Source organism: Odocoileus virginianus, chromosome 23, assembly GCF_023699985.2.
Source record: "Odocoileus virginianus isolate 20LAN1187 ecotype Illinois chromosome 23, Ovbor_1.2, whole genome shotgun sequence".
NCBI lineage: Eukaryota > Metazoa > Chordata > Mammalia > Artiodactyla > Cervidae > Odocoileus > Odocoileus virginianus.
Genome location: NC_069696.1, coordinates 50,192,218 through 50,209,447, shown reverse-complemented (window position 1 = coordinate 50,209,447; position 17,230 = coordinate 50,192,218). Strand labels below are relative to the sequence as shown.

The following is a 17,230-nucleotide window of genomic DNA, read 5'->3' as shown; positions in this document are numbered from 1 at the left end:
CATTTACTCTTATTTTCATTATAATCATGTTTGTAATGTTTTCACAATTATATGGTACTATCTGAAGAATTTTTTTGTAATATTATTGTTCAATGTCACCTGTCTTCCAATAGCGATGCATTAAGTCTCTGCTTGAATAGTCTCAGTAACAGAGAACTTACTATGATAAGAAAACACATTCTTACCTTCACATCAGTCCAAAAAAAAAAACCATTCCTACAGTTTTCTTGAAATTATTCTTTAAGCATGTCTGAAAGAACTATCTGGCAACATGAATTTCTAGGCTGGCTCTTTGGATACTGGAAAAGTCCTCAGTGTTTATCAGCATTTGTGTGTGAAAGAGATAGCTACACATATCATCATATCATGTTTGTGTCACTAATCAAAATCACATGATTTTTTTTTTTTTTTTTTTTAGTTTTTAAAGACTAAAACAAATATATGTTTCAGCGAAAATTATTTAGTCTTTTTAAAAAATGATCACTTACTCCAGTATTCTTGCCTGGAGAATCCCATGGACAGAGGAGCCTGGTGGGCTACAGTCTATAGGGTCACAAAGAGCTGGACACAACTGAAGTGACTTAGCATGCATGCATGCCCATACTTAGCGCTACATTAATGGTAATTGGCATAGTAAAATAGCACATGGGGAAGAAAATCTCTCAGTTTGCTAAATCTACATAGTTGATGTTGTTTAGAGATCATGGTTGTTTGACATGAATGAAGGCAAATAATTTGTAGCTATTGTTATTATGGTAAAAGATGAATTATCTATAGACTCCTATCATTTTATAATTAGTCCCTGAGTACATTTATTCATTACAACATAAAGGAGAGATTTCCTTACTTGTGTTCTCACCATTAATTTCTTGAAGTTCACTGTTAATTCCAACATCTATGGAATTCATTATTTTGTCAATCTGTGTGAAACAAAAAACATATAAAATGAATTATTACATTTGTCTCATGTTACAGTTTTGTTTTTTAAAATTTTTATTTTTATTTTTTATACAAATTTTAAAGGCTATTTCCATTTACAGTGATTACAAACTATTGGCTGTATTCCCTGTGTTGCATAATACATCCTTGACCCTATCTTTCAGCCAGTAGCTTGTACCTCTTAATTCCTCACCTCTGTATTGTCCCTCCGGCCTCCACTAGTAACCACTAGCTTGTTCTCTGTATCTTTTAGTCGGCTTCATTTTTGCAATACTCAGTAGTTTGTTGTATTTTTTAGATTCCATATATAAGTGATATCTTTCTCTGACTCATTTCACTAAGCATACAGCATTGCATTTTAAAATGACTTTCCACTGCCAGGAGCATATATTCTTGATATTATTGCCACTGCAAAACTCCAATTAAGAGACCAACAGAGAAAGATTTAAAAGGAGGCAGACATCTTTTGAATTGCTTTTAGAAATACAAATTTTATTTCCTTTTCTTAAACTTTCAAAATCAGCTTGCCTTTTCTTTGTATTTCCTAAAATGAACTTTGTTCGGACCTACATGGGTCAGTAAGCTAGACATTGTGTATTCTTTAAACTCAGGAGGGGAAGGAGCTGAGGATAAGTTCATGCGACAACGTCTACCCTCTCCTTGGATCCGAGAGCATGCATCTCATCTGACCAGTGAAGCATGGCCACTGGGACCAAGTTCTGCTTAAATGTTATGACCAGCCACAAGCTTATTTGTAGCATATAATCACAAGAATCTAGGAATGGCAACAACCTGATTCTAAGAGATAAGTTAAATATGTTATTCGCAGAGTTAATAAATATAAGAAATGGATAGATCTGAGTAAACTATCAGACTACTGCTATGGAATTCATAGAAAGATATGACTGTCTGAGCTTAGGCTATTTATGCTTTAAACCTGCTCATCATCCTAGCAGCCTTAGTGAGACAGCAGGTTTCAGAAATGACAATGAGCATTACTTAAATGTCCCATTTTGTTCACCCTGAAACAGATGCAGAGAGATTAAGTGATTTTCTCAAACAGCTCAATTCAGAATGTCAATACCAGAACCATTTCTAGTTCTAGTTCTCAAAATACTCTAGTGACCTATTGTGTTTCAAAACCCAATTCTACTGGCACAATCTTTTGAGAGACAAAATGTGACATTTTAGGATGAAATGCTGAGGAAGAGTGTGGTCCATTCTTTGCAGAAATTCAAGAAAAAGCAAGAGACTTCATTACTTTATGATGGAGTCCTCTTCAGGGAGAAAGGATGACATATGATTAACCTTAAAAGGGCACTTACTTCCTGAGTAACTCCATGAAATTGAAGACTTTGTCTTTAAGTAGAGCTTATATTGGTCACACTGGACTGCACACATTTATCTTTAATGTCCAGTAGTTGTAAAAGGAAATATTAAGTAACTTGTGTTTTTTCGTATGGTACTTGGAGAAGGGCCAGGACCTTTTTGTTTAGTATTAAGATTATAAGAAGCTCTTCTGAAATTATAAGATACTTTAAAGAAGGAAGATGAGCTAACAGAGTTTAGCAAATAACAAAATGATATAAAAGCAAACAAAAATACAAAGATTTTTCCCCATTGTCAGCTGCAATGCTTAGTAGGGCATAATGTGAACATTTTCTTGTACCTCACAGCTAGTTATTACTTCTGCTTGAGATCAATTTCTATGGAAACAACAGATATTCCCTCATGTGTGGAACTGTGTTTGTTTTTATGCTCACTGTGAAATTATCATGTATTACCTCTAGAACTTTTCCTTTCCACTTGGATCTATATGTGTTAGCTTTTTTTTTTTTTCCTCTGAAAGACTTAAAAAGCTGAAAATCCCTTCCTCAAAACTCGCTTGATGCTAAAGCTTTATGTAAAGAATAACAAGAACAAATCTTACTTCTTCCCATTCGGAAGTGAAAGATGGTGTTCTTTCAGAATTCCCTTTAGAGCTGTGATCCGCAGGTGAAGATTCACTCCAGTTAACTCTTGATGTTTTCTCATTTGAAGGGTAGGCAATAAGATCAGAATCCGATTTAGAGACAGTTTTGGATAAATGCATGTCGATCAGGGCTTTTGGCAATGACCTTATTCTCCCCAGGGTACACGCTCTCTCCACAAATCCCCCAGTGTTCACAATCCACTGGTCCCCATTCCTGGATCCACTTCTAGCTGTTCTTGTGCCAACAATGGTATGGTTTTCAAGTTGGCTGCTTTTTTTGTGAAAAATTGTTCTACTGACCACCTTCGGTTTAATTTTCTTTACCACAGGTTCTGATTTATTTTCTATTGGAGTTTGCTTGAAAGGCAAAGGACTATTTGCCAAACTGACTTCATCTTTTCCTTCTTCACGTTCATCTCTTTTCCCATAGAGATGAAATGGATTTTCAGGAGACTCACAGGCTGGAGAGGATCCATGGAGGAGACCTGCAAATTGCCCAGGATCATATTCTTTTGGGGGCTCATTGTCCTCCTGCTGAGAGAGATCATCTGCAAAAGAGAAAAAAAAGGTCTGGATGCTCATTTGGAAAGGACTCTGAAAGCCCTGATACAATAGCAGCACCCTTTAGAACCTGTGCAATGTCCAAACAGTTGATTTATTGTTACACAGTGATACCCTGACTTTATGAAATACCCATGACCCTACAGTGCCATGTATAAAATAAATCTGTGTGTGTACCAGATCTTCCTGATATACCTTAGGGTATATTTCAAACTTATGAATTGGGTATTAATTGAGTAATTTCCCACCCTTCTCCTTTGTCCCCAGGGAGTATATTTTATACTGGATAGCAAAATTAGGTTTTCTTAAAATGGGACACTCATGTTCAAATTTTTGCAGTAAATGAATCATTGTACAGTTAGGACATCAGGCAGGTAATCAAGATCATATATAATGACATCCCTTTACCCCTCTCCCAGGAAATAAAGTAAAAAACAAAACCTTGAAAAGAAGAATAATTTGGAATAATTTAAAGATAATAATCCTAACATGTTACTTCAAATATAAGATTAAGATTAATTCTACACAAATTATATGATTTAGACAAAAAGGATTTGGTCATGCTTAACAGGCAAACAATGCAATATCACTAAAAAGTGAGACACTTTCACAAGAAACTGATGTTGCACTACTAAGACAAAGCTGTCCTTTTCTTTCTTCTATGGAACAGAATTAATTATTTTTCAATTTATTCAGATCTTTGAAAATGTAACCCAGAAAAGAAACCAAAGAAGAATAAAATTTTTATTACTTTATAATTTTTTCTAAGAGGAAACATAAATGTTCTCTGAGATTTAAAATATGTGTGTGTGCTCAGTCATGTCCAACTCTTTGTGGCCCCATGGACTGCAGCCCACCAGGCTCCCCTGTCCATGGAATTTTCCAGGCAAGAATATTAGAGTGGGGTGCCATTTTCCCCTCCAGGGGATCTTCCTGACCCAGGGATCGAACCCTCGTCTCCTTTGTCTCCTGCATTGGCAGGTGGATTCTTTACCACTGCACCCCCTGGGGAGCCCTGAGATTTAAAATACACCATGCATTTTTTTAACGACCTAATTTGTCTTTTAAAGACATAGTGTGTAAAAACCTGGCCAAAGAAATCAGCAAAGAGAGTCAGTCTACTTTTTTGACTGATAACTTTAATTAATATTCAGCTAAATATTTGCCATGATCAAACGTTAAACTACCTGATAAGCCTAATCTTCTGAAAAAGTAAAATATAGCCAATGTGTCAGATAAAATATAACAAATTCAAAGTTGACTTGCTGATTCACAACTTAAAGAAGTTAGTTATTATAAACCAAAAACACCAAAGTTTTTATAAGTTAATAAGTAACATTTACTAGGCATGTGCTATTTACTACTCACTAAATTAGAGGTAATATTTATATCCTTTTATGTGATTGTCATAACAATTCTATGAAATGATTAATAACAATCATGGTTTTCTAATCAAAAGAAATTTATCAGAATATGTAAACAAATTGTCAGCCTCAATAAATCTCAATAGATATTTGCCCAATCAGACAAATCAGCTTTCTTAACTGAAGTTTGGTCCCAGCTCCATATGCTTTTGTCTCTCTTGGAGCTGATTAGAAGCAGGTATGATCCTGGCTTTACATATCCTCCAGACCTCACTTGCATTCCTATTTAGCTGTCCCAAATGAAGATGTCCCCCTTCCTAGACCTAACACAGTGCTGAGTGGAAGAAACAAGCGTCAGGATGAGAGATCCACAAGCCAAAGATCTAAAAGAGAAACAATCTGTACCACCCCATACTGTCACAAGTACTTTATCTTCTCATAAAAACTTTCTAGTACACTGGACATGAATTTTTCCCTCCTCTTGCAACAGAGATCTTTCTTGGAGAAGAGTGTGCGGAGCATAAGGCAAAGCAGCTTAAACTCTCTAAGGCTAGAGTATATGCCCTATTACATCCATTTTTTAGAAGTCAAAATTTACACATAGACAACTTATGTTGTTAAATTTCCCCAGCTAAGAAGTAGTTAAGCTGAGATTCAAACTAAGGCCTATTGGATATTCATATCCATTGGCCTGGAAAATTTATTATTAAGATAAAAGAACAATCTAGGGTTCAAGGACAATCAAATAGGCTCTTTGTGGGAAGAGATATGTCTCTCCTGTTTATGACTATTTCTGGAATTTGGAAAAAAGTGGATGAAAAGGATTTTTTTTTTTCTGCTTCATGGAGGTAAGCTAATACTAAGAGAAAGTAAAATATGGTGTTCTGTTTCCATTTATTGTCTCCTTTTTCTTGCTGGGCTGCTTGGCTCTCCTATAATGCTTTATACCATAAATAGGTTGGTGACAGTAATGGGTAAACAATGCAGAAGGAAGAAAGAATTATGAAATAAAGAAGTTCAGAATTTTATTGTGCAAGTTGCTGAAGAAGGCTAACGGGTTTGGTATGAAAGGAAAAATTGAAATAGGGAACGGAGTATGTCAAGGCTGTATATTGTCACCCCGCTTGTTTAACGTATATGTAGAGCACAGCATGAGAAATGTTGGGCTGGACGAAGCACAAGCTGGAATCAAGATTGCTGGGAGAAATATCAACAACCTCAGATATGCAGATGATACCACCCTTATGGCAGAAAGCGAAGAAGAACTAAACAGCCTCTTGATGAAAGTGAAAGAAGAGAGTGAAAAAGTTGGCTTAAAACTCAACATTCAGAAAGCTAAGATCATGGCATCTGGTCCCATCACTTCATGGCAAATAGATGGGGAAACAGTGACAGACTTTATTACTGGGGGCTCCAAAATCACTGCAAATCCATGAAATTAACAGACACTTGCTCCTTGGGAGAAAAGTTATGAACAACCTAGACAGCATATTAAAAAGCAGAGACATTACTTTACCAACAAAGGTCTGTCCAGTCAAAGCTATGGTTTTTCTAGTAGTCAAGTATGGATGTGAGAGTTGGACTATAAAGAAAGCTAAGCACAGAAGAATTGATGCTTTTGAACTGTGGTGTTGGAGAAGACTCTTGAGAGTACCTTGAACTGTAAGGAAATCCAACCAGTCCATCCTAGGGGAAATCAGTCCTGAATATTCATTGGAAGGACTGATGCTGAAGCTGAAACTCCAATACTTTGGCCACCTGATATGAAGAACTGACTCATTTGAAAAGACCCTGATGCTGTGAAAGATAGAAGGCAGAAGAAGGGGACGAAAGAGGATGAGATGGCTGAATGGCATCACCATCACATCAATGGACATGAGTTTGAGTAAACTCCAGGAGTTGGTGATGTACAGGGAGGCCTGTCATGCTGCAGTCCATGGGGTCACAAAGAGTCAGACACAACTGAGTGATTGAACTTAACTAAACTGAACTGAAAGAAAACAAAACAAAACAAAACTGTAAATCACGGTCAAGAGGTTTCTGATCATGTTCACTGTAGTGTGATATTTAGGAGCATAACATTATTTAAACTTTTCTTTGAATATTATTACTAGGTTACCATTCCTTCTGTGATTTGATAAAAATAACTATAATCACATCTCCAAAGTGCTTTATAATGTCCAAGTCCTCTAGTCACAAGCAGTGCCTTCTCTCAGTAAAAGAGAATTTGATTATTAGCTCATAAGCCTAGGCTTTTGAAGAATAGTTCTTGCCATTAATATAGTTGATAACATTCTTGCCAAGAGTTCTGAAAAGGCAAATATTACCTATTTCAGTGGCCAAACCCTAAGAATTTCTCAAATCGAAGACAGTGAGAAGCTGATATGAAACCTCCTGGGAAAACTATTCAGTGGATTGAATGAGTTACAAGCTCCAAGTGCACAGGCTCCTTTAGCCTTTAGCTGCACCCCATCCTGTATCCATTCCTCCCATGGGATTTTAGAGGTTATGTGTGGCTAAGTACCTTGCTTTGGTCAGTGGCACAACTGCACTCATCTCACACACTAGCAAAGCAATTCTCAAAATTCTCCAGGCCAGGCTTCAACAGTACATGGACCGTGAACTTCCAGATGTTCAAGGTGAATTTAGAAAAGGTAGAGGAACCAGAGATCAAATTGCCAACATCCACTGGATCATAGAAAAAGCAAGAGAGTTCCAGGAAAACATCTACTTCTGCTTTATTGTTTACACCAAAGCCTTTGACTATGTGGATCACAACAAACTGTGGAAAATTCTTGAAGAGATGGGAATACCAAACCACCTTACCTGCCTCCTGAGAAATCTGTATGCCGGTCAAGAAGCAACAGTTAGAACTGGACATGGAACAACAGACTGGTTCCAAATCAGGAAAGGAGTACATCAAGGCTGTATATTGTCACCCTGCTTGTTTAACTTATATGCAGAGTACATCATGAGAAATGCTGGGCTGGATGAAGCAAAAGCTGGAATTAAGATTGCCGGGAGAAATATAATTATCCTCAGATATGCAGATGACACCACCCTTATGGCAGAAAGTGAAGAAGAACTACAGAGCCTCATGATGAAAGTGAAAGAGGAGAGTGAAAAGTTGGCTTAAAACTCAACATTCAGAAAGCTAAGATCATGGCATCCGATCTTATTACTTCATGGCAAGTAGATGGGAAAACAGTGGAAACTGTGACAGACTATTTTTGGGGGCTCCAAAATCACTGATGGTGACTGCAGCCATGAAATTAAAAGATACTTACTCCTTGGGAGAAAAGTTATGAACAACCTAGACAGCATATTAAAAAGCAGAGACATTACTTTACCAACAAAGGTCCTTCTAGTCAAGGCTATGGTTTTTGCAGTGGTCATGTATGGATGTGAGAGTTGGACTATAAACAAAGCTGACTGCAGAAGAATTGATGCTTTTGAACTGTGGTGTTGGAGAAGACTCTTGAGAGTCCCTTGGACTGCAAGGAGATTCAGGCAGTCCATCCTGGGGCAAATCAGTCCTGAATATTCATTGGAAGGACTGATGCTAAAGCTAAAACTCCAACACTTTGGCCACCTGATATGAAGAACTGACTCATCTGAAAAGACCCTGATGCTGGGAAAGATTGAAGGCAGGAGAAGGGGATGACAGAGGATGAGATGGTTGGATGGCATCACTGACTCAATGGACATGAGTTTGAGTAAACTCTGGGAGTTGGTGATGGACAGGGAGGCCTGGCGTGCTGCAGTCCATGGGGTCGCAAAGAGTCAGACATGACTGAGCCACTGAACTGAAGTGAGCTGAACAATGGAAAGCATAATATAAGAGAGATTTAAAAAGTACTTGTGCACTGGGGCCTCTTCTCTTGCTGCTCTTGGAATCTTGCCTGTATGTGAATAAGCTCTGGCTAGTCTGCTGGACAATAAAATAATATATTACCCAGATGTTTGAAATCACAGGTTCCACCCCAACCCAAGTATAATAAGCCTACCAGATCAGGACTCAATTGCCACTGACAAGACAGATGGTTATAGTCATAGATCCCAAGAGGAGGGAGTCTGTCATAATATTGGGGTATGGGGTGCTGGTGGAAGGGACATAGCATCAGTATTAGGAAGCAGAATGAGTGGGGACAAGGTGGAGAAGAGCCTTATTGCGGTTTCTATTGGAAGTAATGGACGAAACAAGGCAAACAGGTTTACTATTTGTTAGTTCAAATCTTTTCAAGAGGCTCTGGGCCATAGAGACTGTCCCTAGTTATCTCGCACTTGGTTTTGTTATGAATGGGGCACGCAGGTGGTAGCTCAGAATGAGAACCTGATAAAGAAAGTGGTTGGAGTATGGTTTTGGATTGGTTGGTTTGCACATGAAGGGTATGTCTTCCGGTGAGTTGTTCACTATCTTTAAGAATTGGGCTTCCCTGGTGGCTCAGTAAAGCATCTGCCTGCAATGCGGGAGAGCCGGGTTCAATCCCTGGGTTGGGAAGATCCCCTGGAGAAGGCAATGGCAACCCACTCTAGTACTCTTGCCTGGAAAATTCCATGGACTGAGGAGCCTGGTAGGCTACAGTCCCATGGGGTCGCCAAGAGTCGGATATGACTAAACGACTTCACTTTCACTTCCAGCCCTGGGAGGAACAGTGCCTCCAGGATCAGCAAGGTCCCAAGATGTTAAGGCATCAAACAAAAACAAAAACCCTCCAAAATAAAAAGGCATGGTTAATACATCAGCCACCCTGTCACTTCAGTTGAAGGCCAGTCACCTTGCAAACATGTGAGTGAGGCTGACCAGGATCAACCAACTCCAGGCCAGTCTGCCAGCAGCTGCATTAGGCAAGCTCATCTGAGTTTGGCCCAGATCAGGCGAAAACATGTTAACAAAATCATGAACTAAATAAATGGCTGTTGATTTAAGCCACGAAGTTTGGGTTGGTTTACTATGTGACAATAGATAGATTTAGTCTATATCCCACTTTAAAGAAGAATTAATATATTCTTCAAAATAAGTTTTGGCGATGTTTGTATTTTTACATCTGTAAATGATGATAGTAATAGTATGTAACATAACTAATAGTGTTGTGAAGATGAATGAAAAATGAAAGTAAGGGAGTTAGAATCATGCCTGTGGCATGGAATACATTAAATATGTGTTATTATTACAACAATAATTTTTAATCTAGAGAGTTTCATTTTTACAAAGGTAGTAGTAATTTATTATATTAGACACTCAGTAATGATTATTATTTTGACATGCTTATATATTTTTAAAAATATACCTTGAAAAGAATTTTCATATTTTCTTGCTATTACTTTAGATGAAACTGAGGCAAAGCATATTTGTAACATGTCTCATTTAATTTCACACTTCTCTTTTGACAAGTGGATATTTCATGCCAAGGTACAGAACTAACTATGTGTGAATTCCAATCTGATAGTTATTCAAAGAATCATTAGCATTTCAAAGAAATGTCAGAGTAAGTACCCAATAGTAAGGAGCTCAACATTCTTTTTTACCCATCTTTGTTGCTGATATATATCACCTATATAAATACCTGAATAACCATAAATTTCATGTTAAGATAAAAACAAATTGTGTAAAACAAGTAACTTCTTCTTTTATTATAGATCATAACTGTTGTTTATTGGGTTACTGCATTCCTCTTTGGAAAGTCAGAAATGTCTCAGGGATTCTAGTGCTGATGCTGATATTAGTAGAAATTCTGAATTCATTTCACAATATATATAAAATGTGCCTGTCCACCATATGCTCACATTCCAGTGAAGGAGGCAACTGCAGGCAAGTCAAACATAGTGTAATTTCTGATGATGGTAAGTTCTATGGAAAAAATAAAGCAAAGTGATGAGATAGGAATTATTACTGCAGACACAGAGAAGAAGCCATGAATATCCAAGCCCAACGGCCTGAGAACCAGGAGAACTGATTGTGCAGCACTAATCCAAAGGTTGGGAGGCTTGAGCCTGAGCAAAAGATGATGTTTTAGTTTGAGGATGAAGATAGGAATAAAGACTATCGGGCAGGAAGAATTCTTCCATTCAGGGTGGACATTAGTCTTTTGGTTCTATTCAAGCCTTCAACTGATGGGGCGAGGCCCATTCATTAGTGAGGACAATCAGCTTTATTCAGTCTACCAATTTAAAGTTTAACCCCATCTCAAAACACCCTCATAGAACCACCTAGAATGATGTTTGACCAAATATCTGGGCACCCCACGGACCATTCAAGTTGACACATAAAATTAACCATCACAGGTGAGTAGAATGATTGGAGATGAGGTCTAAGATGAGGGTAGAGGTAGAGATGATGTGATTTGGTTTACATTTTTAAAAGATCACCTGGTATTTCTGATGGCAAGGACATGACAATAATGTAGTATTTTAAGAAATTAGCCTCCCCAAGTCCCTTCATAAAAACAATGCATATGATAGTGAAAGAATAAAATGATAGTTAAAAAGAAAGAAAGAAAAACTGACAACCAATCAAACAAAACACAATGACAAGTGATATCTTCAATAAAGTGGGTATGAAGCAATCCCCATGGCCCTGGAAAATGGGTGAGCATAGCACAAACCATGAGACAGCAACAGGAGGCAGAACTGGGAGCGGCAAAGAGAAAAGGAAACTGACGGAGCCTATAAGCCAAAGGACGCAGAAATCGCCATCAGATTCTGATTTCCAAAAGGAGAAGGCCTAGTACTAAGCAGGATGCTGAGCAATAGAATCCGAGAATAACCCACAGAACTTGAAAAAATCCTGCAAAAGGACAATCAGAAGTAGCGTATACCCTTGAGAATCTCAGAAATACGCAATAAATACATGCTTTTAGTAAACTAAGACTCCTCTGAAGAAAAAATTTCAGAAGCAGAGTCCAAATTGAACAGTGTAAAAACACCAGCTCTCTCAGGGAGAAAGATATTTCATTTACTGAGAAGGAGGGAATGGTATGGAAAGCTCAGATCCAGAGGAAGGACACTTTGAATGTAATAATAGCAAAATATAGTGTTCAAATATGAGAGCACTGCTTTCATATTTGGCAAAGAGTATGTAACTCTGGAAAAGAATGAGATAACAGCAGGAAAAGGACATCCTTTTCGTTATAGGGAACTAGAAGGCAAAAGTAGGAACTCAAGAGATACCTGAAGTAACAGGCAAGTTTGGCCTTGGAGTACAAAATGAAGCAGGGCAAAGGCTAAAAGAATTTTGCCAAGAGAATGCACTGGTCATAGCAAACACTCACTTCCAACAACACAAGAGACGACTCTACACATGGACATCACCAGATGGTCAATATCGAAATCAGAAATTTGCTCAGCGTTGAAATGTTCCTTCGATGAATTTGTAGGGGAGAAAGTGGTCTCCCCGTCCTACTGCTCTGCTGTCTTGGCTCCTCCCAATATCGAAATCAGATTGATTATATTCTTAATAGCTAAAGTTAGAGAAACTCTATACAGTCAGCAAAAACAAAACCAGGAACTGACTGTGACTCAGATAATGAACTCCTTACTGTAAAATTCAGGTTTAACTTGAAGAAAGTAGGAAAAACCACTAAAAAATTCAGGTATGACCTAAATTGAATCCCTTATGATTATACAGTGGAAGTGACAAATAGCTTCAAGAGATTAGATCTGATAGACAGAGTGCCTGAAGAACTATGGTCAGAGGTTCATGACCTTGTACAGGAGGCGGTGATCAAAACCATGCCCAAGAAGAAGAAATGCAAAAAGGCAAAATGGTTGTCTGAGGAGGCCTTACAAATAGCTGAGAAGAGAAGAGATAGGCAAAGGAAAAAAGAAAAGACATATTCATCTGAATGCAGAGTTCCAAAAAATAAAAGGAGAGATAAGAAAGCCTTCCTCAGTGATCAATGCAAAGAAATAGAGGAAAACAACAGAATGGGAAAGACTAGAGATCACTTCAAGAAAATTAGAGATACCAAGGGAACATTTCATGCAAAGATGGGCACAATAAAGGACTGAAAAGTTATGGACCTAACAGAAGCAGAAGATATTAAGAAGTGGCAAGAATATACAGAATAGCTATATAAAAAAGATCTTAATGACTCAGATAACCATGATGGTGTGATCACTCACCTAGAGCCAGACATCCTGGAGTGTGAAGCCAAGTGGGCCTTAGGAAGCATCACTATGAACAAAGTTAGTGGAAGTGATGGAACTCTAGCTGAGCTACTTCAAATCCTAAAAGATGATGCTGTGAAAGTGCTGCACTCAATATGCCAGCAAACTTGGAAAACTCAGCACTGAGCACAGGATTGGAAAAGGTCAGTTTTCATTCTAGTCCCAAAGAAAGTCAATGCCAGAGAGTGTTCACACACTACCAAAGATAGTTCACACTACCGCACAATTGCACTCATCTCACACACTAGTGAAGTAATGCTCAAAATTCTCCACGCTAGGCTTCAACAGTACGTGAACTGAGAACTTCCAGATGTTTAAGCTGGATTTGGAAAAGGCAGAGGAAGCAGGGGTCAAATTACCAACACCTTTTGGATCATAGAGAAAGCAAGAGAATTCCAGAAAAATTTCTGCTTCATTGACTACACCAAAGCCTTTGACTGTGTGGATCACAACAAACTGTGGAAAATTCTTCAAGAGATGGGAATACCAGACCACCTTACCTGCCTCCTGAGAAATCTGTATGCAGGTGCTTAGGCAACAGTTGGAACAAGACAGAGAACAACGACTGGTTCCAAATTGAGGAAGGAGTACGTCAAGGCTGTATATTGTCACCTTGCTTATTTAACTTATATGCAGAGTAGATCATGCAAAATGCCAGACTGGATGAAGCATAAGTTGGAATCAAGATTGCAGGGAGAAATATCAATAACCTCAGATATGCAGATGATACCATCCTTAGGGCTAATAGCAAAGAGGAACTAAAGAGCCTCTTGATGAAATTGAAAGAGGAGAGTGAAAAAGCTGACTTAAAACTCAGCATTCTAAAAATGAAGATCATGGCATCTGGTTCCATCACTTCGTGGCAAATAGATGGGAAACAATGGAAACAGTGACAGACTTTATTTTCTTGGGCTCCAAAATCACTGCAGGTGGTGACTGCAGCGATGAAATTAAAAGACGCTTGCTCCTTGGAAGCAAAGCTATGACAAACCTGGATAGCATATTAAAAAGCAGAGACATTACTTTACCAACAAAGGTCCATCTAGTCAAAGCTATGGTTTTTCCAGTAATCATGTATGGATGTGAGAGTTGGACTATAAAGAAAGCTGAGCACCAAAGAATTGAGCTTTTGAACTGCGGTGTTGGAGAAGACTCTTGAGAATACCTTGAACTGTAAGGAGATCCAACCAGCCCATCCTAAAGGAAATCAGTCCTGAATATTCATTGGAAGGACTGATGCTGAAGTTCCAGTCCTTTGGCCACCTGCTGAGAAGAACTGACTCATTGAAAAGATCCTGATGCTTGGCAAAGATCAAGGGCAGGAGGAGAAGGGGATGACAGAGGGTGAGATGGTTGGATTTTATTATCGACTTGATAGACATGAGTTTGAAGAAGCCCTGGGAGTTGGTGATGGACAGGAAAGCCTCTCATGCTGCAGTCCATGGGGTCGCAGAGTTGGACACGACAGAGACAGAAGTGAGTGAGTAACAGCAGGAAGGCTTTGTCAATCATGCAGGGAGGTACTCATATTTCTTAATACTTCATGATAACAACAAGGGTGAAAGTCTTTGAGCCATGAAGTGGGGAAATCTCCTGGTACTCATGCCTGCTCTCACAGAGAAACCTCCTATGAATAGTCCACGACATTCTTCTCATTAAAGATAGGAAAAAAAAAAGGATTTTGATAGAACCCTATCTAAAGACATTGCAAGAAGTGGAAAAGAAAATGAATGTTTAACAGCTAATGAAAACAAACAAACAAACAAAAAATGCTGCCAAAATATTTTGAAAACTATAAACTGAAACTCAAAATCATTTAAAAGAAATTAAGAAAATAATCAAAGTTTTCAAAGAAAACCTAAACTCTAAGTAGAGGAGCTCAGATGTGAGATGGCTGGTCATTTTCTTCCTCCTTACCCTTTCCCTCCATGAGCGGTCAATAACTTAAGTCATTTGATGGAGAAGAGCGAGATGGCATCCTTATGTTCACTAGAGAGGTGGCCTGGAGTTGGGTATCAGAGCCCAGGCAAAGTAATGGTGGTGTCCCTGTTTTGGGGCAACTCAACATGGTATATTGGAACCCAAGGATTGAGAAGGGCATGTACACGCAGGGGAATGGCCCAGTATGGAGAATCAGAGCCTGTGTGGAGTGAGCAGGACACCTATGTGGGGTAGGCAGGAGTTCGCCTGGGAGAAGGAGTTGGAACACTAGCAAAGTGAGGAGGGTGTCCCTGCAGAGGGGCAACTAAGCAAGGGGTGTCAGAACCCAAACAGGGTGAGGAAGGTGTTCATGTCCGGCAGAAGAGGAAAGTTTCATGTGTAGCACGGCCTGGCATAACATGTCAAAGCCTCATCAGTGAAAGGAGGGTGTCCACATGTGGAGAAGTCCATCTCTAAGGTGTCAGAAGTGCAGGAGGGTAAGAAGGGTGTTTACACAGATAAACTGGCATGGGGAGTCCAATCTCAGATAAGACGAGAAAGATGCCTGAGTGGGGAGGAAGTGGCAGTAGATATGGGATACAGCTTACTTACAGAGGGGTGATCACAAGCAACTACAGTAGGGATAATGGGATCAGATCTCTCACTGTTAGAGGAGGGAGCTAGAAATATGAAGAGGGAGAAAAGTAGAAAAGTAGAGTAGAGCTCATGAAGTTGGTTTGTAATTGGAGATATCAATATTTTCAAGATAGAGATCAAGGGAAATGTATTGATGTTGACAAAAATACATATTTGTTTATGTATGCATTGAAGGCTTCCCTGGGGGCTCGGCAATAAAGGATCTGCCTACAAAGCAGGAGCCACAGGAGCCGTGGGTGCGATCCTTGAGTCTGGAAGATCCCCTGCAGGAGGGCATGGCAACCCACTCCAGTATTCTTGCCTGGAGAATCCCATACACAGAGGAGCCTGGCAGGCTACAGTCCATAGGGTCACAAAGAGTTCAGACAGGACTGAAGCAACTTAGCATGCACACATGCATGTATGTATTTATATACATATATTACCTGACTGTCTGTTGAGAGGGCCTGGGAAAACGAGGTCCCAATAGCAGTAAGTAAAGCTCATACTTGGCTTCTAAATGTGCTTTCACTAAGACAGAAATCCATTGAGAAATGACTGATATCAGAGCCAGGGCAGAGGAATTACAAAATGGTCCTGGAGCACCTTGTGTTCCAGAAAGCAAGGAAGTGCTCAAAGAATAAAGACGCATGTCAAGAGGACAAAGAAGCAAACTTGAATAGGCTTCCAATGATTAAACTAGGAACAGTTTTAGGAAGAAAAGAAATAATGCCACTAGTGGATTAAAGGGCTTTCCTGGTGGCTCAGTCAGTAAAGAATCTGCCTGCAATGCAGAAGACCTGAGTTTGATCCCTGATAGGGATGATCCTCTGGAGAAAGGAGTTGCAGCCCACACCAGTATACTTGGCTGGAGAACTCCACGGACAGAGGAGCCTGGAAGGCTGCAGTCCATGGGGTTGGACATGACTTAGCAACTAAACCACCACCGCCACCAACAGATTATAACCCATTGAATAAAATAAGGAAACACGAGCTCATCAGACACAGACTTTTAAAATTCATCCATTTATTTATGTATTTTTTGTGTGTAAAAATACATAAATAAATGGATGATTTAAAAGCTTGATTAGAAGTGAAAATTTAAACAATTTCAAATCACTTCCTTGCAAATACTAATTACAAAGAGAGGAAGAATAACTCTACATTTAAGAAAATCTGGAAGGCACTATGTTAAATGATTAAGGTGAATATCCTAACTGAAAGTGAAAGGTTAGTCACTCAGTCATGTCCGACTCTTTGCAATCCCATGGACTGTGTAGCTCACCAGTCTCCTCTGTCCATGGGATTCTCCAGGCAAGAATACTGGAGTGGGTTGCCATTTCCTTCTCCAGGAGATCTTTCTGACCCAGGGGTCGACCACGCCTGCATTGCAGGCAGATTCCTTACCATCTGAGCCACCAGGGGAGCCCTTAATATCTGTGGGAACAGACACACTGTTACTTCTCACACTGGTTGACAGAGTAAAATCACGTGTCTCTTGCCAAAGTAAATGGAGTGAGGGTGTAAATGCCACTGTGCCTACAGCATTACAAGGTAAGGCGGAAGAGAGGGAGTAAAGAGCCGAGAACAGTAATCACATCTACCATAAAATACATCTGCCCCGCTCAAAGGGGCATCGTTTTAAAAAAACGATGGTCACTCTAATTCC

The 17,230-nt window shown here is 39.2% G+C and overlaps 1 protein-coding gene across 15 annotated transcripts in view; it reads right to left on the bottom strand.

Annotated features, from left to right (window-relative positions):
* The window catches only part of ANKS1B (ankyrin repeat and sterile alpha motif domain containing 1B), a 1,083,120-nt gene that overhangs the window by 490,086 nt on the left and 575,804 nt on the right, over positions 1 to 17,230 (bottom strand). For 13 of the 15 annotated variants that reach the window (XM_070454108.1, XM_070454113.1, XM_070454115.1 and 10 more), the window contains 2 exons: positions 2,870 to 3,459; positions 848 to 920 (listed from right to left, as the gene is read on the bottom strand). In XM_070454108.1, coding sequence (XP_070310209.1) covers positions 848 to 920; positions 2,870 to 3,459 — 663 coding nt within the window. The remainder of the gene's footprint in view (positions 1 to 847; positions 921 to 2,869; positions 3,460 to 17,230) is intronic. The other 2 variants (XM_070454110.1, XM_070454104.1) reach the window with 1 other exon arrangement.